The sequence below is a fragment of the Coloeus monedula genome (genome assembly GCF_965178545.1).
Source record: "Coloeus monedula genome assembly, chromosome: 2".
In the NCBI taxonomy this organism is placed as follows: domain Eukaryota; kingdom Metazoa; phylum Chordata; class Aves; order Passeriformes; family Corvidae; genus Coloeus; species Coloeus monedula.
This window is the reverse complement of record NC_138782.1, coordinates 64,314,083-64,341,842: the sequence shown is the minus strand read 5'-3', so window position 1 is coordinate 64,341,842 and position 27,760 is coordinate 64,314,083. Positions and strand designations below refer to the sequence as shown.

The following is a 27,760-nucleotide window of genomic DNA, read 5'->3' as shown; positions in this document are numbered from 1 at the left end:
CAGTGAAAAATTGGTTTTCTTTTCAAATAGTGGCCATTCAGAACTTCATGGTTGGTTTGATGTTTTAAGAACAATGTTGCTGGCATTCTTATATGTGTGTATCTATACACATATACACACAGAGATCCTGGTTTACAACTCAACATTCTCCTTCCAGTATTGGCTTAAAAAAGTTATTTCCATCAAGGAAAAAAAAAAAAAAAAAGAACAAGAAAGAAGTGCCCAAGCTAGCAAGCTAGCCCACAGCAGATATAGCGACAAAGCAGCAGGTTTCAGGGCAGCCACCTTATCGGTTTCCTCTGGTTTTGCTCCAGCAATCCACGGCATTGCAATCCATTGTTTCTCCTTCCCAGGCAGTGTTTTCACTTGGAAAATGTGGTCTCCTTTTTTCTATTTGGTTTTCATTTTATAAAACCAGTGTAAATCAACAAGCAATGAGACAGACATACACTGTACATAAACATAAAACCAAATCATCTGGAAGTGACAGAACATACTAGATGAGCAAAAAAAGAAACCAAATCACCAGATATAAAATAACTTGCAGGGGCCTCAACTTCAATGCAAAGAAATTAATACAGAAAATACACACAAACACATAATAAAAATTAAGTTACACTTTTACATAAATCTCTGTTTCAACCAAAAATATATTTATCACTATTAAATGAACCACTGTATCATGAATATTTGAAAATATGACCAACATTTGTACCTATGCATATAGCACCATGTGTAGAAATATTAAGGTGGTACTAAGAAATTTGAGGAATTTCTTGGCAGTAACCATAAATTAACAGAATAAAAAAGTGATGCATAGTTGCTGTGTTCTCTGTATGCGCATACTCACAGTTCAGATTGCTTACAGATATTACTGAAATAACGTCCTATTATCAAAAAGAATTCTGTAGCATCAGGCCTGCTTAATTGAAAGCTCACATTTCTGTGCACTAAAAGAAAGCTGAAGAATTTAAGGGGATAGGACAACAATACATTTAAGGAAGGAAGGGTGGGAACCATGGTGATAGACAAGGACAACGCCACAGGCTGATTGCTTTAAAAGACTGATTCACTCATCTCCTGTATGAAAGAAACAGCTAATAACCCAATATAACTACAAGTTTCACAACAGCATGAGAAATTTGGGTAGCTTTCTTGGTACAGGCTTTCAGGATGTTATTTGTAGAAAACTGTTTTCCATACTGCTGTTTCAAGGTTCAGTCAGAAAGGAGAGGTAGAGAGAAAAAGTAGATAAATTATTTTACAGACTCTTAAAGATTAAGATAAGTAAATTTTAACAACTACATTAAATGTGTCCAGAAGTCAATATTGTAAATTAACTGATCGCATGAAGTCCTTCTGAAATGAAACACAGACTGTGTGTCTCTTTATGCACAAGCTGTCTATGAAGAGATAAAGATATAGAAAAGGAAGGAAAAGTTCTACTGTCACTGAAAAATTATCTCTATCAATCTGTGTAAATCAGAGTGAAATTTAAGATATCCTTAACGTACAGGAAAATACTGCCATCACTTCTGTTTTCCTCTAATTCAGTTGTTCATGGAGAAGAATAAAATTCCACCCACAATTTAAAGTCAGGTCCAACAGTAAGTGCTAAAAAAGTTAATGTATACTTAGTAATAACAAATATTACACCAGACAAATAGTGTTAACCTAAAGGACAAACTGCATTTGCTGTATTACATACAGGGTTGTATGGAAAGGCATGCAGACAGGTGTGAGCAGTGACATACCCCTTGTGTCTGTAGGGACAGAGGTGTGATACGCCGCTTTTCCCACTCATTTGGGCGTGGTTCGGGTGTGGATTCCATGAAATTGCGCTTGAGCTCACTAATGCTAGCCTGGTGTTTCAGTAAGTCGTCCTGGGTCTTATCCAGGTCCTAGCAACCCGCAACATAAAACAAAGTAGGACAAAACACGACAACAAAAGCAAACTTAACTGGGGGGAAAAAAAAAAAAAAAAAGGAAACAGAAGCAACCAAACCAAGGAAAGTGCCTTGTGTCTGAAAAGGTGACCCTCTTTGGAGTGCCTCAAAATAAAAAATTTAAGGCTGCAAGGAACCAAGATTTTTTAATTTTGTTTTTGTAGTGAAGGTCTACTCATACACTGTTTCTTCCATATTTTCAAGTAAAGGAAAATAATGCTGTACGTGGTTATTTAGCAGAGAGCTACTTTCACCCAAAACATGACACTACTAGCCCTTTGAAACAATAATAATTTCCAGGAGCTGTTTGCTTTCACCTAAAATTTGTAAGCACAGAAGCAAATGTCTCAGGATACTGCACAGCTAACATAACTGAAGGTAGCTTTAAGAAAGAATAGTTTAACCCAAGGAGCATAAAAATGGATCTTTCTTTATATTACGAGCTCCATGAAAAATACTTACATCTGTGAACACAATACTACACAGCCAAATATGCAAGCAGCTAACACCTGCTTAGCTTCAGAGGGACGACTCATTGTGCCTCTCGTGTAGGCTTAAACTTACTGGAAGAGTCAGATTTAAAGACTTAAAACCTGTTACCTACCAATTCTACATTTAAGAACCTGACAGCAGACAGACACAAGTAGGAATAGTTTTCATGCATGCCAGTACCAAAAAAATGATCTCTCTAAATTGCACCTCCATGGACCAGTGCCAAAGGGGACACCACAGCATGAATACCAAATTAGATTTTGTCATGACCCATTGAGGCCAAACTGCAGCACCTTGGATCAAATAACTACAAGGGATTCTTTCACTTTGTACCAGCTACAGGGCAGAGGTAAGGTTCAGGAGCTGTGCCAAAATGTAACTGCTCTAGTAACCAGACAAAAATATATATGTTTAGCTTTCTTGGGAATTCATTGTCTTCTAAATACAATGGCGGGCCTTTGGTGGGAAAAGCAGATTTCACCCTGTCTTCACAATTTGTCTTCCTTTCAGCATGGCAGGTCTCGAGAAAAGTTTATGCTTACTCTAACACAAGAATTTTTTTTTTCAGTAGTATCCTGTAGTTATATTCAAGTTTAAGCCTCAGATCCATTTTTAGTAAAGAACTAAAAGACTGAGAATTAAAATGAAATATTATCATTGCGGACTAAGGAAGTTTTGTCAAAAGAATGTCATAAGAAATAATAATCTAGGTAAAGAATCTGGATGTTTTTACAAAGATTTTAAATACTTTTTAGCAGAGCGTTGCAAAATTTACCATTTAGGTTAGGATTTTTATTTTCAGCGATCACAATGCAAAGACACTTCACATTAAGTCATGAAAAATCCAACCACCAAACTCATTAGTTTCTAAGTTCTTTTCACTTGCATGTTGAGCCCCCATAAGGGTTTGGTGCTGCATGTATATTTCCTAACCCTTTGGATAAGCCTGCATGCAGCTTGAACATTTGAACCTCTCCCCTTCTGGCAACTCAGTAGGTTTGTATTGTCACAGGACCACTTTTCATCCCGGACTAACAAATGAGACATTAAGTATGTCCCCCTACAGTTTGTATTTCCTGAGTGAAGTAAAATCTTATGCCAAAGGCATTCTATTATACAACTGAAGCTCGTAACAATCACGTCATTATTGTAAGACCTGTCTTGGCTTGACACAAGGCACATTTCTTGGACTTGATCAAAGCACAGTTATGCAATGCACTCTTTCAGTGCTTTAGTAAGTTATACACAAGCAAAGTTTCAATAGTGATAAAAAGCTGCAAAAAGCCATAAAACATTAGTTGGGTTACTGCGATCCACTCATCTCCTTATTACTGAACAAAACCAATGATTTAAAAAAAACCAGTTTTTGTGACAAAGGGAATTATTTATAGCCCCATCTGGATGAATAAAATAAAGACAGCAGTAGGATTTTCTAAAACATTTTCAGATATTAGCTTAGGTTATTAACCACAAGTTAAATGATACTGATTATAACTACAGACAGTCTCTGATAAAGTAATTGAGATTAGCAATCTATATGAAAATTCTTGCAATAAAAATCTCTGCTTCAGTGACAAAGCACTATGCATGAACATACTGTTCAAAGCTCTTTGTTGTTGCTCATCTTCAATGAAAACCAACCTTCAAGAAGCAAAATTTACTTCCATTTGAAAAGGAAAAAATATAGCAAATATTTCAGAAGATATCCAAACATTGAATCTTTGAATATCTGATCCTTTCATCATTTCTCAATGCTCCTAAAACCAGTGTCAGAACCAGAATTTCTGCTGCTTGCCCCTTACTAATTCTATTTATTCAGCTAATGTATTTGATGAAGGTAGATTAAACTGGCAAAAGCTAGAAGCCCTGCTCAACAGAAGATGCAAACATTGAGGTGCAATGTACAAAAATCGATTTAGAATTATGAATTGCACCCATGTGTTTGCTTTATCTAAATAGGGCTATTATTCCCTGTTGCCACCTTGAAAACATTTAGCAAAAATACACTAATTGACATTCAGCGTTCAAGCTGAGGGCTGGTTGTGGGTTTTTTGCATTTGTTTGTTTTTTATTTAAACTCAGAAACTAGAATGATAACATGCAACATTTCCAAGCTGGTTTTCCCCATGCACTTCATGCACTGTGTCCCTAACAGCTTGCAAGTGACCTCCCATTCCATGCAGCCTGGCAGCCCGTGAGAATGGAGAGTATTTCTTGTATTATATACAAACCTCCAACATTAAATTGCTATGTCTGACATAAATATTTTCCCCGTCTACTCTCAAGGAACTGATCTGTGAAATTGAGCCACATAAACAAAAAAAAAAACGAAAACAAAACATAAAGAACATAAAATGGACCAGCAAGTAAATAAAAAAGGACCCTTACAATCAGACAGTTAAATAAAGGAAATAAAATGGTATGGTGAAAAGGCACTATTCAGACAAAACCCACAGAAAATTTAGGGTGCTAACAAGGCAGGCAGCCACAGCCAGGTTCAATTGTAAAAGAACAACCAAGCACCTTCTGCTGTGCTTCCTCCTCTTCGGATTCCATCTGTGTGAGCGCATGACAAATTATCAAGAAAAGGAGGTGTTAACATTGGCTTACAGACTAACACAGAGCCTTCATCTCTTTGTAAATGCTGCTAAATGTGCTGGATTTTACAGACCTTTACTTTTTCGGCCCCAGATGTCGAAATTAAGCGACTTGGGTCTTCTTGCACCTACATTGTTGTAGAATGGCTGAAGTAATTTTTGGCATAAGTGGCATGAAAAATGGAAGTTTCACACTGTGTCTCTTTCTTGCTGTGCTTTTTATTGTTTCCCAGGTGAAAATTTAAGAATGAGTAACGAAGAAAAATGATATGCATAATTTCTATGGTAAGTGACTTAAATCCTGCAACGAGTTGATGAGAAAATGGAATCTAATCCAGGAGTTCTTTTGGGAAAAGAGTCTAGGGTTCAAGTCAAACACTTAAACACTGTATTTACCAACCGTCTTAAATTTTAGGAATGTTGTTGTCTTGGGATGAACTATTTGCACGCCCCCCCCACCCCCCCTTTTTTAAGTGAATATATTTATTCTTAAACAGCAATGCATTCTGTTGGAAATAGTAACTAATCTGCATATCTTATCTCCAAGTATTCTGAATGCCTTTAGGAACAGCATTCTTTAAAAAGTGAACCACTTCCCAGTTGTCTTTCCACAAGTACAAATATCAACTGGTAATCTTAGGAAAAGATGCATTTACAAGTCAACACACTGCAAGTTAATAAATTTGAAGAGGGACTTACTATTCATACTGTTGCATTTTGAATTCTGTGTGAATGCGCATATGATGTAGTACATATCTCATTTTCATTAATTCCTGACTTATCTGGGGTTCTATTTTATGTATGTTACAAATTATGGATTGAATTAGGCTACAGAAAAATTGAGAAAATCTTAGTGTCATGTTTTTTGTTATTTTATACTTAGACTGGTATTATAATGACATCGTGTCATATTTAGCATGTCTTTAATATGTACATTGGTTTAGCAAACTTTGTTAAATGTAACATTAAACAGATCCTTCTCCTTTTTGATTCTATAATAATTGGTTTAATATTTTCTTTGAGGATCAAAATAGAAGACCTTTTTCTAGTGGTATTGCTGTAGTACGTGCAGCAGACATAAGGAAAGGAGGCATTTTGTCAGCCACTCCAGATGATCAGAGCAACATACTAGTGTGACTGAGGCTTCTGTACAGCAATTTTAGCAGAGTATTCCAAAGAATGTTCAGACCAGTGATACAGTCTGACACAGCCTGCAATCCCAGCTAATGAATGAAATCAGTCTCAACTGCTGCTAGAGATTAATCAAAGCATGTGAAAAAAGAAAAAGTGCCTTGGACAGACTCAACTTTGCACACACCCTTGGAGAGCTGAAACATCTGAAATCTGGAATAACAAAACACTGATTTTAAAGTATTCGCAGCTTTCTGAATTCAGCTTTTAGGAATTTCATTTTTCAGTTCTAAACAGAACTTCACAGATGTGCATTCCAGTCAATGCATGCAGGAGACAGGCATTTTAAGACCAATTGACAGTGCAAATAGAACTTGCAAATAGTATCAAATAACATCTATTGTTACACAGAGCACTTTCAGTATTCAGATTTATGTGCTCGTTAACATTTTGAACTACAATGCAAGTCCACCTGCAGCTCAGTATCTGTGGAATACAATGAAATTATGCATGCTGTAGGAAATTAGGCAGAAAAACCATGAGCTATCTATTGACTAAAAGTCCCACAATGGCAATTTTTCACAAATGAGAAATGCTAAAAAGATACATATGCATTTGTGTATTTATATATATATATATTTACAGGCATGTACACAGATACATCTCTAACTAGGAAGTGTGCAAAAACTGAGCAAGCCTCGTGAGAAAAAGCATAAATGCAATGTGCAAGTGTCAACATTTAAGCAGCAAAATTACACACCTCCTCTTCCTCTGCTTTGTCATTCAGGTCATTGCCATTAGAGCTACTAAAGGAAGTCACCTTAGGCTCCAGGTAGCAAAGGGACAGAGCAAGAGGAAGGGAAAATGTGAGTGAAAAAGGAATAGACTGGAAAGCAGACAGAAGGAGGACAAAGATAAGGAGAAAAGAGGGGATGAAGGAAGGAGAGGTAATAGGAATATAGTGCTGAAGGCCAGGTGGGAGGAAAGAAATGCAAACATCAGGAAGGCTAGGAAAAGTAATATAGCCATCCTCATCAAGCAGCGAACGGAAACGAAAAGAAAGGCATCTGAAGAAGCTGAATGAGACGCACAACTCGGTGCTTTTGTAGTCATTTGTATGGATTCTTCCCTCAATGGTAGGGGAGCCTCGACTATCTAGGGGTCTCATCGATTCAAAGGTATTACTTGGGGAAGCTGTTCTGGTTTTATTATGATCTGATGTTTGTTCCATGGAATTGCACTCTGAAATGTCTGGAATGGTAAGGAGGGGCTCTTCAAAGGGGTCTTCCTCAGAAATATCTGAAAGCATGTCGATCTCGGGGACAGGTGACAAGTTTGTGAAATGGGATGACACGGAATGGATGGACAATGATGATGGGTGTACGTGAGTGAGCTGAAGAAAAAAGTTCTGTGCACAGTGGAAAATGAAAGCACAACAAAAATGCAAGTTTGAAGGCACATGAAGAGGGGAAAAAAAAGAAATTATTAGTTAGTGAAAACTTTTACTTAGAAGAAGGGATAGCTTTACTAAAGCAATAGAAATAGAAATAAAAATCCCGCTGTGTTTTACAAGCAGCCAACTTGTTTACTTCTGTGGATTATGAAAGGAACCCATTACGAATGTTTTGATCTCAGGCTGTAAAGAACTGTGCACTTTTGAACTGTAATAGTCACTTAAAACAGATGGAAGCAGACAGACATTCAAAGCTTTGGCAGAAAGGTCAGAGGACAGTGCAGTACACGAAAGACAAGCTGGCACTTCTTGAGTTTATAACTGTTTTCTCTAAGACTTAAAGAGAACCAGAAAGGAAAAGAAGCATCTGCACTAGGGGGGAAAAAAAAAGCTGTTCACAGAATAAGCATGTGTAACAAAACCTTACTGAACAGCTTCCTGGAACAACTTCCTGAAATAGTGCCCTCCCCTCCACAACTGTTTTGGTTAAAATACTGAAAGATACACCACTTTGAAAACAAGGGAGAATCACCATTCTACCAAGGCTGAAGGCAAAACATAGTAATTTATTTTACCATTTTTTCTCCCATAAAGAAACTGTGTGTGCCTTTTTTCTCTTCAAATTCAAAATTATTTCAACTTGCCAGCAAACAAAAAAAAAATATAACTGTGGTATTTGTTCTCTTCCTACACTTGAATGCAGTGGAAACATATGAACTGCACAGAGAAACTCAGCAGTCTCACTAAGAATAAAATGGGTAACTAACTTGCAAAAATGTTTGAGGACAAAATTACTCTTTAAATATTAAACGAAGTTCTGGAGAATCGCTGAAATAGAAATGATCTCCGAGAGAGAGAGCAGCAGATTTTAGCCAGCACTTTGGGAAGAAATTTTTACATCAAATCATAGAAAAAATAAATTAAAATTTTGGACCTATTCCCCCAGTAGCTCAAACAAACAAGCAGATGGTTGCAACAGGAACAGATCACAGTACTTAACTTTTCACAGATATCTATACCTTAGTCACCATACAAGTTTTTAAAGGATGAAATAATTCTGCAATGGCTACCAAAATTGTTACCTATGGTAATTAAACTCAGACATAATATACCCAACTTTGTAGAGTGTACATAACCATGGTACGTTAACATTTTTATTCAAGTCTAAACGAACTAAGGAAGTTAATAAAACTCACCCTTTGAAACATTTTTTCAAGAACACATGCAAGCTTACTGAGAATTTAAGTTCAATTTATAGCAATAAAAGAAACTCTACGTCAGTGCCATTTGGAAGTTTGTATTCTCTTTTGCTTACATACACTTACATTAAGTTAAACACACAGAAACCACTTGACGATTTTCCTTTAATATTTTAATATAATGTGGTGTATGATACTCATAACTGATAGGCACTAAATAACCACATGTGGACACACACCACATGAACAAATAATTTCAGTGTGAAAGTCAGACATACCTTTCCATCCTGAGTCAATTCTAATTGTGGAGTTTTGAGTGGGCTTTCATCTTCTTCTCTGCCACCTTCTTTTAACTTGGCCTGACCAGCAGCTTCAAGATCAATGATTTTATCTCCGGCAGCCTGCCCTGCAGTAGCAGAGAAGTCTCTTAGAAGACTTTGGTCTGAAATACCCATGGGAGCTATTAGAAAACAAAATAATTTTGGTTAATTTGGGTAAGCTGAAACATTTTGGTTTTAAATCTTCTTAAGAGAACATTTTATGATTGTATCAGCAGTGATCAACACAGCTAGTTACTGAGTGATACAGTATTTTTCATCTTCTCGGCTTTACAAAAAGTCTGTGGTTCCCATTGCACTGATATGAACAGCAATGCACCCTTTTCATAAAACTTGCACTTATTATGTATGGAAAAAACCCTCACAGTATCAGACAAGTATTTATCAACTTCTTGATTAGTCTTGGAAGATAAATTGAAGGTATTGTTCTTTTGACTGTGTAAATCACCATTAAAAAAAGAGAGACAATTATTAAAGAGGATTTTGTAGAAATTCACTGTTTGAGAGGACTACTTTAATGTAATGTAGAAATTGCTACACATATAATTGTCACACTATTTTTCACTGGAACCTTAGCAAAACTGCACAAACAGCTCAGTGAAAGTAAGAACTTTTCTCCCTATATGCTTGCAAAAAATGGAAGGAGGAAATACTGAGTATGTACACTTGAATATAGTCAAAGCACAAGGGAGTGAAAGGCCTTAAATGTTTTTCCTCTTATTTGATTCAGCATAACAGGATTAATGAGCAGGATGGCTCTTTTTTTAAATCATGATGACTTAGTCAAAATAGTAGTAATGAAACAGAGGAGAATTCATTAAATGAAGGAGTTTTAATAAATACAACTTTGATACAAACTTAATTCATTTAGTAATGTTCTGTAATACCTCCATATGCTTTGCTTTACAAAGCCAAGGTGCAGAAAGTTGAGAGGAAGAGGTGTGTCTTGGGAGTACCTTTGAGGGATATCCTCTTTTCAAAAGTCTAAGCTTCACATCAGAGGCTCCCTTAAGAGGGTAAGAAGCCAAGCCCAGCTAAATGGAAATATGGCATTTGGGATGTAAGGCTTTTGCAGGGCCCCTGTAAGTTCTGCAACTTAAACTTCTGATCCCTTCTTAGGTGGCAAAGAGAGCATTTCTTGGGTATATGTCCCTCAAGTTCCATGAGTAAATTTTGATAAATCAGAGTAACTTACGTTGGAAGGAACATCCAGAGGTCAGCTAATCCAAACCCCTGCTCAGAGAAGGTCGAATTAGACCAGGTTGCTCAAGGGCTTGGCCAGGTGAGTTTTAAGCACCTCCAAGGTCTTTTTAAACAAGCAAAAATTTGTTACTTGTAACCAAAATTTGCTGTGTCTCAGCTTGCAGGCACACCCCACTGCTCTATCACCAGGCCCCTCTGAGAAACACATGGCTCTGTTTTTTCTATAGGTTTCCTGTCAGTAGCTGTAGACAGTAATACCTCACTACAGCCTTCTCCTTTTAAAGCTTAAGGACCACAGTTCCCTCAGCCTCTCCTCATATATCACAGGCCCCCAGCCCTCTGACCAGCTTGGTGGTCCTTACTGGGCTCGTAATATGTCACTGCTCATCTAGTACTGCAGAGAGCAAAGATGAACATGGTATTTCAGGCATGGTCTTCAGAAAGTACTGAATAGAGAAGAACAATAATTTCTGATGTGCCAGCTACACTTTTGCTAATCCAGCCCAGAATACAGACAACCTTCTTTGCTGTAAGGGCACTCTCACGTTGACTCGTGTTCAACCTGTTCCACTGGAGTCCCCAGATCCTTTTGTGCAAAGCAGCTTTCAGAACAATGTTTCATCATGCTCAAAATTTTGATGCTGATGCTTCTGTAAGAGTGAAAGTTAGGGCCTGAACACACATGCATGCATGCCTGTATTCTACAGATGATGCACAAGGGATGTCAGAGAGGCTTGATTATACAACCGCTGAGAGTTGTGAAGAATTCAAATTGTTTCTAACCAAAAGAAGAAAAGGAACAAAACCAGACTCAGTAACACTGACGTGGTGATGGGTTTTCTGGTTGCCACAAGAAGTCATCACATGCTATAGCACTGCAAGCACTTTTGCCTCATATTTTTACTTCAGTTCTTGAAAAGTAAGATTGGTAGGTTTCCCAAGCAAGTGTCCCAGTTTGTTCTTTGTCATAGTATAGAAGAATGAGTATTTGCAGAAGTAAAACTCTTCTAAGTAGAAGATTTTTTTAAGAAAATAAGATAAAGTTGACAGCTCAATTGTAACTAAACTCACATCACTGTCATGGTTCACTTTTATTCCAGTGAAGTTGTGTGTACCTGAATCTAAGTCAAGCTTCATGTTATTTTGCTGAAGTGTTTTTCTATTATATATTATTGTAGAAGTGATTTTGAGTAAGACATATGCTTTTACATCTCACACATAGTGCTGCTACCCCTGCCTTGGGAAAGAATGCCTGTTTGCAGTAAAGGAAACCAGACGGTATTTCTGCTCAAAAAGACCAAACACCAGTAATGAAAAAAAGAAACTTTAGCTATTCAAAGTCAACATAAAAACTTTCAACTAAACACTGAAGTACTGAATATACTAGGATAGCAATATACTGAACAAAATGAAGGAAAACTCTTAGAAACAATGTGTTCAGCCTTTTCTGCTTGAAGATGCTCAGGCCAACCAAGATGCCAAAAGAAGCCACTGACCAAACAATTCTATTAAGAGCCTATGGTATGTGCCTATCCCTTAAAAAAGGTATGAGTAGTGTACAGAGATGCTACATACCCAATATAGAATTTTCCATGTATTCACAGCAGTGCCATACCATTTAGGCAGTGACTGAACTTAATGTTTAGGTCACCTAACATTGACAAGTACCTAAATCGGCTTTAGGAATTGAAATTCATAAATTTGTCAAATGACCTTCTGGCCATCCATAATGTTAACATTTCCCAATGTTGGTCAGGTCAGAGTGACAATGCATAATGTAATCACAACACTGAAAAAATAAGTCAGATTTCATACCTCCATCAAGGCTTCTGGAAACACGTTTGCTGGAAGTGCGCTCGAAGTACGGAGCTGGTCTGTCTATGAGGTTGCTGGCCTGTCGTGTCTGTGCTTGCGTACGGCCGCTGTAGCGGAACTTGGAACCCAAGGTCAGAAACTTCGCTTTTGGGGGCTGTTCTGGTGATACAAGTCTAAAAAGTAATATGAGGAAAGTCAGTTTAAAAGGCTTTATTTTAGGTATGTAATGAGGTAATTTGAAGATACTTATTGCATTTCAACTTCAGTTCACAGTGCTCTCCAAGAGAGGAATTCTACTGTAAGTTCTGCAAAGACCTTCTAAAACAATGCATGTTATTTACTGTTTGCAGTTGAAGTGATGCTGATAACCATCACATTTTTCCACAATATGACTAAGCATCTGGGATTCCTATCTTTTGGTGCTATCTTGGTTAAATTTTAATTTTTTTGTAGAAAGCTGAGGTCATTTTAGGTCCATGTAGAATACATCTCAGATCTCTCCTTAGAATGTTTCTTATAGTAAACACTATACATTCCACTTCCACTGCCTTTCGTATACTCTGAGGTACCAATATGGCAGCTGCTGTTCCATAAGTTAGGGAATGGTGTCTCAAACCTGTATAGAAGTGAAAAGTGATTGAGAACACTGGAGAGTTGTTACCCAACAGCAACAACTTTAACAGTCTACATTCAGACTCTAGCTTCCTTACAATGTCATTTGTAAATTTATATAGGTTGATGTTCACTGGATATAAGGAGTGGAGGGAAGAAGCATATTGTGAAAAGTGTGAAAAAGAGTCATTTACATGTACTGTTAATGCTGGATATGTATGTTTGTACCATAAATGTTGGAGTCATTATCAGAAAGTCCATGTACCAATGTGGCAGAACTGGCTGTGAGGGATTCTGTTTTCTTACCAGAAAGAGTGGCTGGGCATTGGAATGGGCTACCCAGGGAGGTGGTAGAGTCACCGTCCCTGGAGGTGTTTAAAAAAAGGCTGGATGTGGCACTCAGTGCCATGGTTTAGTTGATAAGGTGGTGTTAGGTCATAGGTTAGACATGATCTCCAAGGTCTTTTCCAACCTGGTTGATCGTGTACCACCAGGTTTTGATATCATGTGAGTTTGAAGACAGGTTCTCTCTACATCCCTGAACTTCCTTCAGTATAAGGACTTCAAAATTCATATTCATGTAACCCCTGTTGCTTGTACTTTATACTTGAAATCTGACCATCAGCTGCAACAGAGGGTACTGTTTGTTCCACTGCCATCCTTGCTGATATTGCAAACAGTCATCACTGCAAGAACTCCTCCCAGTCCCTGCTTCTCTGGAAAGGCCTTTGATGTTGTTTCCTGGATCAATGTAATGCTGCAAATTCATGCTCACCCATCATGGCCTACTCTCTCTGTATAAAACTATCAGATTATTGCAGACAAAGCTTCTTGATTTGAGAACCTGCAAAGAATGAGCAGCTCATTGAACATCAACTTCTTTCAAGCAGAACCAGCAATTCAGGTGCCCTTTGTACTGAGGATGGCACAGACGGGCAAGCAAGAGTTCAAACTGTGCTGACTTTTCTCCTCTTTTGAAGCATTTGCACAGAAATATCTGCGTCAGCAGAACCCGATCGAATGTATGTTAAGACAGTATCCAGTGCTGGGTTCTGAAGACTACAACAGTCATTCTAAAGGTATTTCAACAAAACTGAAGAATTTTCATATACCTAGCAAACAGAACAGTGAGCTAGTGTGATGAGCTGACCCAGGCTGAATACCAGAGTCCCACCAAAGACACTTCCCTTTCTCAGCTGGACAAAAGAAAGAAAATGATGTAACAAGCAGCTTATGGGTGAGATAAGGACAGGGAGACATCATTCACCAATTGCTCTCATGAGCAAAACAGACTAGACTCGGGGAAAAATTATTTTAATTTGTTATCAATCAAATCAGAGTAGGATAATGAGAAGCAAACCTGAATCTTAAAAATACCTTCCCCCATTCTCCGTAAGAGGGGATGTTTATGGCTTTATCAGGGCACTAGCCAGAAGCATCCAATCCCCCATGCCTAAAATGCATATGCATGCACCTGAATCTGTTCCTACATTGATAAAGAAAACAATTCAAGACAAACTAATGCACCCTTCTGCACTAAGGCCACTTATGCAATAAAATTACAAGTATCTGGATCTTCACTTTCATTGCTTCTATAAAACAGTCTTTCTCCCGATTATTTCTAAGAGAGAGTGCATTATTTACTAAGAGGAAGAAGGCTAAAAGCATTTTTCCAAGGTTCCTTCTGTTCTTGATTTTCCAGTCTTGGCAAGGCTGCAGCATTAACTACCATTTTTATCTTCCACCCTGCTGAGATAAACTTTTAATCTTTTAATGTGGAAAAAACAAGAGAACTAATTACTTCCTGATTAAGGGCATTTGAATGGATTTTTGTATTACAGTCTTAATTACATAAAATAACTGAAAACTATGCTTTTACCACTTTAGGACATTCTGGAGAGATGGTGAAACAATAATGAAAATTTCAAATAAAACATCGTAAAGTGGAAATATAAGCAGGTTTCTGCAGACACTGGTTAAGATCCAGAGTTGCCAACTAAGCTTACCTCAAAATTTTAATGCAGATATATAGTCTGACTGTACTTTTAAAGTAGATTGCTGCTCTTTGAAAATGGTACTGGAATCCTCTAAGTCTGAGCTGATAACAAGTGAATACAGTGCCCTTTGGCTGTCATTTTCAATACAGTTCATTACAAGTTTTATAAATAACTTCATATACTGGCTGAATTTCCTATACATTACAGGAAAATGGCTCTTAATGGGATTATTTGAGACAAACTGAAACATTACATAAGACAACACAAGGAATCTTACCATGTTATATAGGGCATGCTAAGAGATTTGGAAGCTAAAAATATACATCTAAACTATATACAATTTACTGCGGCATCATACACAAGCTTTACACATGCTCTGAATGAGCTACAGTCTCTCGGAATGTAGCAATTGCTTTCTGCTTTTTATCTTTGAAGGAAAATAGAGCTGGCTTTATTTTACTGTTTTTAAATCAGGATGAGAGGTTCTGAGGATTTTCTCTCTGGTGACATCAGTGGAGTATATGGATTTACAGAATGGTTCAAGTATTTGTTACATAATTCTTGTTATAATGTCATTCCTGGAATGTCATTAGGAAAAGCCACTTCTGATTGGAATAAAATCCAATTATTTTTATTATGTCAGAATTTCTGTAGTAAGATTATCTCCTGCCTATTAATGCTCCTGAAAGCTTTCAGACTTACAAATCGTAGTTGTCAGTTTAGGATTTTTGACTTCAATAAGATTTGCTTTTTCCTTATTCAGGGCTATTTTATTACTATAAAACTAGGAAATACAGCTTACCAACAAAGCAAATCATGGCATGAGTTATTTGAAGAGCATTAATAAACTTTTCACTGTGGGCAGAACTGCTTGCTATTTGTGGTAATAGACACCACCAGCCAAAGCAGACTTCAAATTTTCAAGAATATGATTCTGGACTGTGTTAATAAATGAATTCTATCAATATGAAAAAACATCTCTGATCAAGATTTTAAAAGGAAGTGCTTCTAAATTAAGCATTTGGAGACTGATTTGTGCTGGGATTTGCCAATCTCAGCATAAGTTCCACCTTTGCATTCAAGAACACACTACATTCAATGAAAATCTGAATACTGAAAACCATCCAGTGAGACAGTTCCAGTAATCATCTGCTTAAGTCTCCCGGTGCCCAAGTTCTCTGAAGTTCTCTGTCTAGCAGGTATATGCAGCAACAGGATTGCATTTACCATAAAACACAGCTGTTTTTTTTAAAAGCAAACAGGCTACTGAAGGAGAAAGCTTACTGTTTACATACCCTAGGTACTGTGCTTTGCAGAAAAACCTCAGATTCAATGCCTATCCAATTCATAGGAGATTCAACCTAAATCTGTAACTCCTAGGCTGCATGGGGCACATGCACTCCCTCACAGAATAGAACGTGTGTTATTATAAAAATCAAACAACCATTTTTTCAAAGTCCTTTTCAGTGGAAGAAGTAGACAGAGGAACAACTCCATGGTCTGTTGTTAAGGTGCTCATTTACAAATAGATCATAGTTTCAATGACCAATTCAGAATTCTATGTTTCTCAGCTGCTGGAGAAGAAAAATGCAGAAGAGGTTATGGATTATTACATAAAAATTAAAGTGATCCTCTGTTCTTTGAAGAATGATTGTGAATTCAGTCTAGTTCATAGATAAGGAAACACTCAGCTAGAAGCATTTACACTCAGCAGAATGTTCAAGTTAATTGAATGAAGATTACTGTCAAGCCCTAGGACCTTCTTGTGAAGGTGTACAGTGGCTTTCTAGATGCTCATTCTTAAAAGTCAATCTCTCAGGAAATCTCATCACAAATCACAGAATGGGTCAGGTTGGAAGGAACCACAGTGGGTCATCTGGTCCAACCTCCCTGCTCAAGCAGGGTCATCCTAGAGCACATGGCACAGCATTGAGGCCAGACAGTTCTTGCAGACCTCCAGTGCTCCATGACCCCTTGTTTAGTTCCATCCTCTTAGCACTCTGTAAGTTTTGATAAAGCAGTTAATTGTACTTGAGACTTTAAGAATCGGTAACTTGGGGTCAGACTGTCAGGGTATCTTCTATCTAAGAGGTGTCACTGCAAGGGGCAAAGAAGGGGGAAATCTTTATTTTTCTCCTATCCTTTAAAAGAAATATATGAGCATACCTTGAAAAGTGAGGGAAGGAGAGAATTATCATTTACCTGAAGAAAGTATGGTGCTCCACACAAACCTTCCATAACCTTTTAGCAGCCCGATGGTTTGGCAGTTTGAACCCAATAGTGCTCTCAAACTGTTCCAGCTGGAAAGAATCCACAAAAAAAATTAACCCATTTCCTTAAGCTGGCCATTAGTAGGTAGAGTTCAGATAGTTCCATTACTGTATCAAGCAGTAATACTCCTGCCATAAGACTTCATAAGATTTTTTTAGAAAATATTTTAAAAGATCAGAATTTCCAGCCCTTTAAAATAATTATACTTGGTGGGCTATGTCACAATGGATAAATTGCACGAAGCAATTGTACTGCAGGTTGTGCTTCGTACTTTGCTTGGGTTTAATAAAAGTCTGAAATTCATACTGCAGTGTTAAACTTCTATGTTTTGTATCACTATATAATAGTTTCTTAGCAAAAATATTTCATCTACGCACAGCATCAGTGAATGCAAGAACAGTACATCTGCATTCAAAAACTTACCTAACTGCAATGTTAGTATTGTAAAATTGGTGTTTGGATGTCTCTTTTATATTATTTATTCACACAGCAAAAGCCACTTTAAACATTTTATAGTATAATCTAAAAAAGCATTACAGTATCTGACATTTTGGGGATTTTGTTAAATTTCCAGTTACAAAGGGTTCAAAATGTAACCACACACACACCCCCTTCAGCAACTTCCAGAAACTTTTAGCAGTAACTGAAGGGAAAGTTGAGTCCCCTACTTCCACAGCAGCTAACAGAAAGAGTTATAACATCCTACAGGATAACTCAAGCCTTTGGTTACAGCCACGGACTTGATGTGCTGACATTTAGCAAACAATTATACCCAAAGAGGAAGAGAAGCTGGCCCTCTCCCAGGACTGCAAGTTTGCACAGTCAGAACATGGCCAATATAACTAGCTTTTTGTGTAAAAAACCCCCATAAAATAACAAGACAGCTTCTATTAAAAAAATGAAAATAGATTTTCTTCTTGGTTTGCCGTTACTAATCAAGACAAGTGTTTAATACAATCATTAGAATCTAGACGAAAAAGCACTCATAAGGTCTGCTTGAATCCATCATAAGCTCATGAGGACAACTGTGGAAAAAATGAGGATGTTTTCTTGTTGCTGTACAAAAATGATCTCGCAAAAGAAACAAGACTGGAGGGTGCTACTTACTTCTGCTGGCCTGACTTTGATGTAGAAGTTACTTCGCTTGTAGGAAATCTTCAGAATTTTTGGCCAAGCGAAGCGGTTGATCCGGAGTCTGTCTTTGTAAATCAGCAGACCGTTAGCACATACACCCAGCATGATATCCACACCTTCAGAATCCTACCAGGTATGAGACAATTTCATAAAAACCACTTTAATAACATTCCAAACAAGTAATTATTGCTGACATACCTTGAGGGAATATTGTAATTGGGACATGTTTCATATTCAAACCTGACTCTGACAAAGAGATTCTTAAATCAGAAATAGCCAAGTATATTCATTTTATAGGAAAGATTTTGGACTCTTATAAGTAATGGTTTTGGCATTCATATACCACAGTTCTGGGAAATTCTTCAATATTCTGGTAATAGGGACAAAGTTAACTTAAAAGCAGGAAAGGTACGGCCAGCGTGTGTACTAGCAATGATTTCAACAAATACTGAAAGAATAAAAATGAAAACCAGGTCTGTCCAACTTAAACTGAAAGTCTGAACAAGCTGTGATCAAGGTGATCCTTTACAGTCATGCACTATTCCAGCAAAGATAGAGGAAGTAATGGGTAGGCTTCTGAGCATGCTCTTTCACTGACAGCATTTGATGCAAGTTTTACAGGCTGCAAAACTAACCACTTACTGATACACTACACAATACAGCAGATTCTCATGTCCTCCCCAACAACAGATCAACTACATCAAATGCCAACACTGTCATTATGGAGTTGCTTCACTGGCATAACTAATAAAACAAAATTAAACAATGTTTCTCCAGTACTTAGAAGTCTTGGTTTTCTTTTTTAAATGCAAGATTAATATGCTTACAATACCTTAAATTTCCTAATGATTTGAAATTCTGGATTTATGAGAGGGAGTGGGAGGAAGTTATTAGTTTGTCTTTTGAGGTTTTAACTAAAAAAAAAAAAAAATCCCACTTGAAATGAAAATTTCATTTGATCTACCCTGGGAAGTAAAAAAAGCACCAAAGCTCTCCCCCAGAAGAGCTTTTTTCTCCCTCCATATTTTTTTAACTCTCATAGTATTATGAAAACAATTGTGTGTTCTTTTCATCTTTACTTTATTGGCCTCACATCTCCTTTGCATAAAAAATATGACATTTTAAATGTATTTATCTGCTCTTATGGGTAAAATATTATTTCCAAGCAGCACATATCCATGCACACTTATATATATATGAAATAAATTCTAAGGATGTTAGAGTTGCAAATCGAGTAATTATTGTAACCAAGCAATAAAGGCTGATAGCCAAAAATTAAGTGCATGAGGTTTTTTTGAATAATCTATATATACAATATTTTCTTAATACTTAGCGTGTCTATCCTAAAACAAAAACCAAACCAAACAAATCCCCAATACCTTGGCATGATGTAAATCCACTCCATACATGGAGAGTCTCTTAGCATTTTCTAGGAACTGGGAATCCGCCTGTGCTGGAGTCAAGCCCCTAAAACCATTGAATAAGTTTTGAGTTTATTGGCAAAAAACTGAGAGTCAAAACTGAGTGGAATCCTCAAATTCAGACTAATACAAAAACCTCAGTTTATAAGGTATCAATAGCATTTTTGCTCTACAGGAAAAGTGTTCTTCCAGAGCACATTATTTTACTTGAGTACAGATTTCCACCTTCACACTTTCAAAATATTCTATCTGTATGTTACTTAAACTAATTAGTATGTTCATATAAAAATACTTTTCCGAAAGTTCTCTACCAAGACCTTAGTGCAACTGCTATTTTCAAACTCAACTTTTTAAACAGACCAAAGTAAGAGCTTTTAATTCCATAACAAATGATTTCCAAAGGAACAGTAAGTTTACCTCAGCAGTTTTACACATACTCCTAAGAGAATTGACATAAATGTGACGAAGCATGATGACTTCATTTAATCTCACTGTATCTGACATACCTGTGTGTTTTGTGTAGCTCAGCCACCTTCTCTTCCATTTCTTGAGTCTGATTGGGTGCAAATTGGAATTCACTGATATAATCACTGTGGTGTTCCTCTGGGTCATGATCACCCAGCTCAGCCTGCAGAGTATAGGAACCAAGGAGGGCGTGAGTCACAAAAGAACAGGGCAGTCGGCCAGATGCAATATCCTGACGAAGCTGTAGGCACAAGAAATACCTGCAAGACAAAGGAAAGGGGGAAAAAAAACCAAAGAGAAAGAAGAGCAAAGACGCATCATGAGAAATATGGCAGAATTCATCAAGATGCATGTAATCATGTAAGTGTGTTTTAAAGTAAGTGAACGCATTAATAATGTTACACCTTATATTATTTGAGCATTATTACCACACAGTAAATTTCACTTGATTTTTAAGAGTCAATATTACTTCAATAAAAAATGTGAAAAGCAGGAAAAATTCTGATTTCCAATATAAATGGAAATATATATATATTTGCAACCTAGTTTTAAACAAAAGCTGACTTTGGAACTTGTTCAGTTCATATTGCAGCCAGTAGGTATCTATGGCTTAAAAATATAAGCTATGCACTTCTTTGACATTTCCCTTTGGCTTTAAAACTCTTTTTGCAGTTCACAAGCTAATTACATCATGTAACACACAGAAGAAATCCAGTTTAATACTGAAATCATAATTACCTTTCTTAAACCATGTATGTATTAGAATTTAATCTTTCAGGTACTGTATACAATCTTCTACCAAATTTAACAAGTTAACCATCAGCAGACATTTTTTTAAGAAGTAAATGGAAAAAAAGTCTTACTAGCGAAACTTAAAGGAATTTAGATTTAAGATATAACCAAAAAATGCTTTTATGAGTTGAACACGCAATTCAAAAACCAACCAACTCGCAGAAAATTTTCAAAGAAAACACACACAGCTTCTTGTAAATACATTCTGTACTAAAAGCCTTTTGTGATGCTACAAATGACTATCTGTAGCAATATATTAACTGCATACTTGTATAGCTATCTTATTTTGTGCAGAAGACTGATCCAATGCAACATGTAGTAGTAACATATGTCCTGCCTCAGCAGGGTCAGCTAACTCCAAACCAAAGTATTTAGGCTTCCTGTATCTCCTAAGAAAAACGAGTCAGTTCCCTGAACTCTATCCCCAGTTATCAGCCTTGCAATGCTACTTTGTAGGTGCATTGGTATCCAGTGCTTGCATTCCAAATATTTCCTATCTAAGGAGTTTGGAAGGTAGTTATTTTCAGGTTTTATTATGTTTTATGGTTTTATTTAAAGCATATATGTAAACCCACATTTTCATTAATCTAGTCTAAATTATTACTGAAGTATTCTGGCTCCCTTGAGCTTCACTCAAGATCCCCATGCCCTCATTTGTTTTATAATAAAGCAGCAGTCTGACACTAAGCCACTGCCTTCTTTCACATAGGATCACTCACACCTTATCCGCTGCCCAAATCATACACCCGCTTATCATTAAATTCTTCTTGCTCAGGTTTCTTCCAGAAGTTTTCATTTTACCTTTTCAACCTTGTTCCAAAAAGCAGTTGATGTATGTAAGAGCATCTCTAGTGTACAGTATCCAGAAACTGAAGATGAAATTCTATGTGGCCTTCAAATTAGACTAACAGTAATTTAAAGTTTAAAATTAGGACCTGTGCATACCTAGTGATGTCTTCAGTCAACTGTGATGGATCAGGGGGATAAAACTTCACATTAAAGGTGAATATCCAGGGTAAACCTAAACATGGGAAATATCTGATTGTTAATCTCAAATAAGTTGAAGTAAGCAAAGAAAATACTTTACTGAAAAATGTTAGACAGTAGAATAAATCTTAGTCACTGAAATCTCAAAGAAAGTTTTTTCTGTTGATTTACTGTACATTAGTAAGAAGCACAGATTATTTTCATTAGCAGGTAGAAACCCACACACATAATGAAAGGTCAGCATGTTAAAAATTATTTTTAAACAACTTTTAACAGTAAGTTACACAAATAACAGAAGACATTTTTAATTTGAAAACTACCATAGTACATTAACACTTTTAAGATACTGTGTGTTCAAAGGCACTTGCATTGATTTTGTGTTTATTTCCAACTCCTTAAAGGCTAACAGTCTCCTCCTGTCTAAACTTAGTTTGAGAGACCGTACAGTAACTGTAAACATGAGATACCAAAATGAGCTCTGTGTTGTATATAACAGAAAGATAATAAATTAGTTATTGAGAATGCATGGAAGACAAAAATATTAGCCATTCCTACTTTAAAATACTTTTCTGGGAAACACCACATTAAACAACTATAACAGCAGTGATATTTAAATTCTCATGTGTTAGAATTGTTAATAACACATGCATTTTTTTTAGGCAAAAGCATGCTTAAAACTAGATTAATAATTTGGAAAAGTATAAAATGTTGCCTTTAGTCATAGCTTTGTTTTTAAATAATTTTTTAAGATTTGAAAGCTAAGTCACACACCAATAATTAAAATACATTTTCAGAATGTTAGTATTTTAGACAGTAAATTATTTTAGAAATCTGTGTTACACAGATAAATCATGCTTTGAAAAATGTGTCTTTCTACAGCACCATAAAAAGACTGAAATGCCTTTTCCAACACAATGCTAGAAAAAAGTGCTGACATTGTTATTTAAAGTTACTTTCTTAAAAAAACCACCTGCTCTGAAATTTCATATATGCTAAAGAGATGTGTTAAAATTTCTAATGTCTTCCAACTTTTAAAAAGTTATTTTGGTTTTTCAGACATGGCTATTCACTGAAGCACTTCAATTTTTGTTTAAGTGTGAATCTCATTCTACCTGGCTGCTAAGCCACTATTTCTTTTTGAGAGCTCAGGGTTTTAGTGTATCTTAACGTTCCCAGTTATCAAGTTTTTGTTAGAAAAAATTACAGTTTTGTGTACAAAATAAGGTAGGACCCTTAAATGCGGTCTCATTTATCATTGCATCATCTACTGCAATGCACTGCAAAACAAAATTAAGACAAAAATACCTTGGAAAAAAAAGAAGTCTAATGGTAACGAACACGTATAGCATAACAAACACAGTTAAAGATGGAATAGATTAGCCTACTTTCATCATCTAGGGAATTAGCATAATTTAATGAAAAGATGCTGATATTGACTAAACCAAACTGATGAATATGAGCAATAGGGCCAAAATATCTGTGCAAAAAGCATTCAAGGAGAGTTGTCATGTTAACAGAGCTGTGGAGAAATGGATGAAGGATGTGTCCTTCCACACCAGTCTTCAAGTTTTTCCTGGTCTAAAATTACAGTTAAACTAGTCACATAAGAATTCCTGTTTAACAGTTGCTCTTTCTTGTCAGAATTTCTACAGCTAACTTTCAGAAAACACTGCAGGCAGGACACCGAGACATGGTTTGAAGAAAAAAAAAAAATTGAAAAAACTATATTCTCTATAAAAAGCTACATAATTTTTAAGTCCTCTGAGTGTGTAGACTTTATGAAAAAATTCGTGTGTCTACTCATACTGATTAAATTGCTCATTTATTGAAAAAATATTGAAGTTGACTTTGTACTAAATATTTTGTGGACAGTTGGTGATCATGTATTTTACCTGATTACTGGAAGCACATTTATCCCCTAAATATAGACTAGCAAGTTTGTTACAACGTGCACATATTTATACTTCTATATTAATACTTCTTACTAAAGCATACTTTTTATAGCTGCACATCTGAGGCATGCAATCATAGCTATCCTCACACAATAATGCATATTATTGCTGGCTCTTTATTGAGTTGGTAGCCAAGAAAAAAAAAAAACAAACAACAAAACCCCAAATCTGATTTAAAGTTGTATTTAGCATTCTGTCCCTGATAAGGCTCTCTATTTTGACGTTCAATAGTATGGGCTACAGAAATGTCAAACATTTTTCTAGCCAGCTTGTTACATCAAAAATGCTTCTGTGGCAACTTTAGGCACATTCTTAGAGAAAAAGAATGCAATATAACCACCCAGCTAGCAGCATACAATTAACATGATTCATCCCATTTAAACTGGGAAAAATCAGTGAGGGTTTTTTTCCCAGTAAAGGTTTTTTCTGGCTTTTACTCGTGATCTCTTGTATATCAGCTTTTGCAAGAAAATTCCTCCCTTGGCACAGGTACTTAGTTCTCTTCAAGAACCATGATCTAGACTCTACTGTAATCATCTTAGATCAAAATTAGCTACACCTCTTACAGATACACAAAATAGATGGCTATAAAATAAAGTGAACTTGCATAAAGTGACCACCATATTTTGATGCCTGAGCATACATTTGTTGGCATTAAAATCAGACAGCCAGAGTTGTACATTTAAAATGCAAGTCCTTTCCTAATTAATTCAAACTTCTCTTAGTACCCCAGCCTATTCTGTCCTCAGAACATCTGAACTCTCTCAATTTCTTCTAAGATATACAACACAGAATATGTGATGTAGAAGTATTTTTTTCAGTAAAACACTAACCATGCTGCAGATTAGAAAAAGATTTAATTTACATAATATTACCTTCGGTTTAAAGAGATAAATTCTCAAATTGAATTTTGTATAAGGGTGACCCAACACACTCTCTGTGTAATCTGAGATTTGACTATTTCAGGGTGAGTTGCTATTGCTTGTACCATCACAATATTCTAGCTGAGATTCTCAGTTTTGCAAAAGCCTGAATCCACTTGAGATGTAGCAATTTTCAAGAAGATAGTGACAGAAATGTAATTACCTACCTGTCCCTGAAAGAAGTAATTAGAGGTTTTAACACATGCCAGTGGATAGCCAAGTACATGAGTTAAAAAAAGTCAAGAATTCATTTTCCTGAAGAGATCAGGCTGGCTGAAAGCAAACAAGATTTTTGTCACCTTTGTAGCCCTGAGAACAGAGACAGTAATTTGTGGATCATGTTCATTAGCTGAAGTAACATCAGTAATTGCTGCGATCCAACATAATTGCCCAGCCAAAGGCCAACCTGCACAAGCGAGAGATCACACAGAGGGCCTGAGGACTGTGACATAGCAAGAGACAGCCTGCAGAACACGACTTGAGGGAGACTACAGGATTCTTATTTTGTCTTTCCCAGTCACAGGTGGTACATACATGCCCAGTGTGCAGAGTATTGGTGTTGCTCACATTTAATAGAGAGACAGAGATTGCTGTAAATATTATGTTGCAAACTGATGTGTTGAACTAAATTTCCAAAAGTGTCACCTTTGTGTGTTCAGATCAAATGTTTTGTCCAAATACACTTATCTAGCACACTAGTGCTTCAGTTTGTGCCATACAAGAGAAAAAGAAATCACAGAATATTCAGAGTTGGAAGGGCCCCACAAAGATCAGCAAGTCCAACTCTTAAGTGAGTGGCCCATACAGGGGATTGAACCCACAACCTTGGCTTGGTTATTTTTTTAGCATCAGGCTCTATCCACCTGAGCTAAACTCAGATTCATGAGTTTTGTCATTTCCGACTTTCAAATGGACTAATAGGTTTTACAGGTATCCTAATTTTAATTAGTATTTTGTACACAGGATTCCCATTCTGGATGCAAAGACAAATATATTTAGAATTAAGACTGAAAAGAAAAAAATCTCATTGATACTCATTTATCTGGAGGATTAAATGTGCCTGCAGTACATTCCAGTATCTGGAAACTTTTACAGACTAATGATGAGGAACACAACTAATAGTATGCTAATTACTTGCACATTGGTATAAGCAAGTGTCATTTTCAAATCATTAAAATGGTGTTCTTACTTGGCTGTTTCCTTTATTATACCTATCAACTCTGAAATACTATAGACCAGAAGAAAAAAATCCAGTCATGATTCCTCATTCAATAACTGGACTTGCTTTCCAGTATAAAATGTAGGTCTTCATGCTGTATGGAAAATCACATCCCCTTAACCCATTTTTTTGTAGTGCATATGATACAGTATTAAAAAGAACTTTGTGTAGTGCATCCAAAAAATTTTCAGGTCAGTTCTTACACAAATTTGTGATACTAACTTCTAGGCTAGATAGCATGCAAATTGCTACAGGAGACAAAAAGATACCAACATATGTATCAACAAAGTTGATACAAAAAGTATCAACATCTTCAATCTTTTGTCATTTATTAAAACCAAACAAAACAGCCTTTAGCCTGCATATTTGGACAACTAATAGATTTTCACTGAAGACCTGCAGAAGTTACAATACCAGTAACTTTTCCTTAATTAAAGGTATGGCTGCTACTTGAATATTAGTACATTCACCATTTTAATAGGTCTAGTTTGCTTACACAAGAGCATGCTGTATCAAAAAAATAGTTTCCAGGGATGCTTCTGTAACTTTCATTTCTATACTGAAAATATAAACCACACCTTCCTATTAAGGGATTTAATCAGTGGCAAAGATCTAAAGAAAATGGAATTAACATCACTATGATTCCTGGAAAAAATGAGTGTTGACTTAAAACAGTAGAGTTAACAGCAGTAAAGCAACCATTTGTTTGTCATTATAAATAACACACTGCTGTTCTTAATTACAAGTACAGTCAGTTTCTTAGCTTAAATTCACGTTGTGTTGTAAGTCTAAGCATATAAATAAATATTACCATCACCCTCTTCTCCCTACTTACATTTCCTATCAGGTACTACCAAAAGCTTTCAATTGAAAACAAAACAACAACAACCCTGGTTTGGCCACAAATGAGTAAAGCAATGGGAAGAAGTTCAGTAAGGGAGGGGCTGTCTAGCATGTTTTAGTGGCTACTTATTCTGTGATATGTAGACTCTGGCAGAGTATCACCTCGATTTACTCCCATGCACTCCCCATTTACTACAAAAGCTACTCAGCTAGTGAAGAGCTTTGACAGAGTTTTCTGCAAACAGAGTAAAATAAATTACTCATCATGTACTGAGTATAGGAAGTAAAAAGGCATTTCAAGCAGATTCAGTCTGAAAAGCACTGTAGTGGGACATTCCAAGATTATGCTCTCTATTCCATCTCCATTCTGAAAATGATGGACATATCAAAAAAGGCAGTGGTGAACTGATCAGTATTGAAGAATATACATTTTCTGTAAAACATATTAATTCTCTTCTTGTAGGTTCATATTCTTCTGGTGAGTCTTCGAAGTAAGAAAGTCCTATAGCAACAATCATGACCATCTTTGCACGATCACATTCTCCATCCAATAACCCAAATATCAGGACAAAGTTGAAAAACATCTACTGTGTCAGGATGCAAAAGTATCAACTATTAGTCACACAAAACAAGGGAAAATTTTGGGGCAATAATATATTTGATATATAATATAATATAATACAATATAATAATTAACTTCTACAGCATAATGTTGATTGACTCTCGCTCCCCTAATTGGACAGGTGATGGAAATAGGAGATTTGCTTTATGTTTTAAGGCTGAATACATCATTATCAGATAGAAATTACTTTAAAGCTGTAAGCAATCAACATCCAGGCTACTAAATTTATGAAGAATATTTCTGTGAGGAAATAAAAGGAGCATAACATCTGAATACAGAAGTACTTACTTCGAATTTGTCTCTTAATTTCCTTCGAAGAATCTAGCCAATTCTGAAAAAAAGCAAAAC

At 36.3% G+C, this 27,760-nt stretch overlaps 1 protein-coding gene across 6 annotated transcripts in view; it reads right to left on the bottom strand.

Annotated features, from left to right (window-relative positions):
* Positions 1-27,760, bottom strand: part of EPB41L2 (erythrocyte membrane protein band 4.1 like 2) — a 108,530-nt gene that overhangs the window by 11,709 nt on the left and 69,061 nt on the right. For 4 of the 6 annotated variants that reach the window (XM_082303252.1, XM_082303256.1, XM_082303254.1 and 1 more), the window contains exons 6-16: positions 27,701-27,743; positions 21,812-21,887; positions 20,116-20,334; positions 19,568-19,655; positions 18,162-18,314; positions 16,986-17,083; positions 12,175-12,347; positions 9,097-9,278; positions 4,670-4,732; positions 1,755-1,901; positions 286-390 (exon numbers count right to left, since the gene is read on the bottom strand). In XM_082303252.1, the coding sequence (XP_082159378.1) occupies positions 286-390; positions 1,755-1,901; positions 4,670-4,732; positions 9,097-9,278; positions 12,175-12,347; positions 16,986-17,083; positions 18,162-18,314; positions 19,568-19,655; positions 20,116-20,334; positions 21,812-21,887; positions 27,701-27,743 (1,347 nt within the window). The remainder of the gene's footprint in view (positions 1-285; positions 391-1,754; positions 1,902-4,669; positions 4,733-9,096; positions 9,279-12,174; positions 12,348-16,985; positions 17,084-18,161; positions 18,315-19,567; positions 19,656-20,115; positions 20,335-21,811; positions 21,888-27,700; positions 27,744-27,760) is intronic. The other 2 variants (XM_082303253.1, XM_082303255.1) reach the window with 2 other exon arrangements.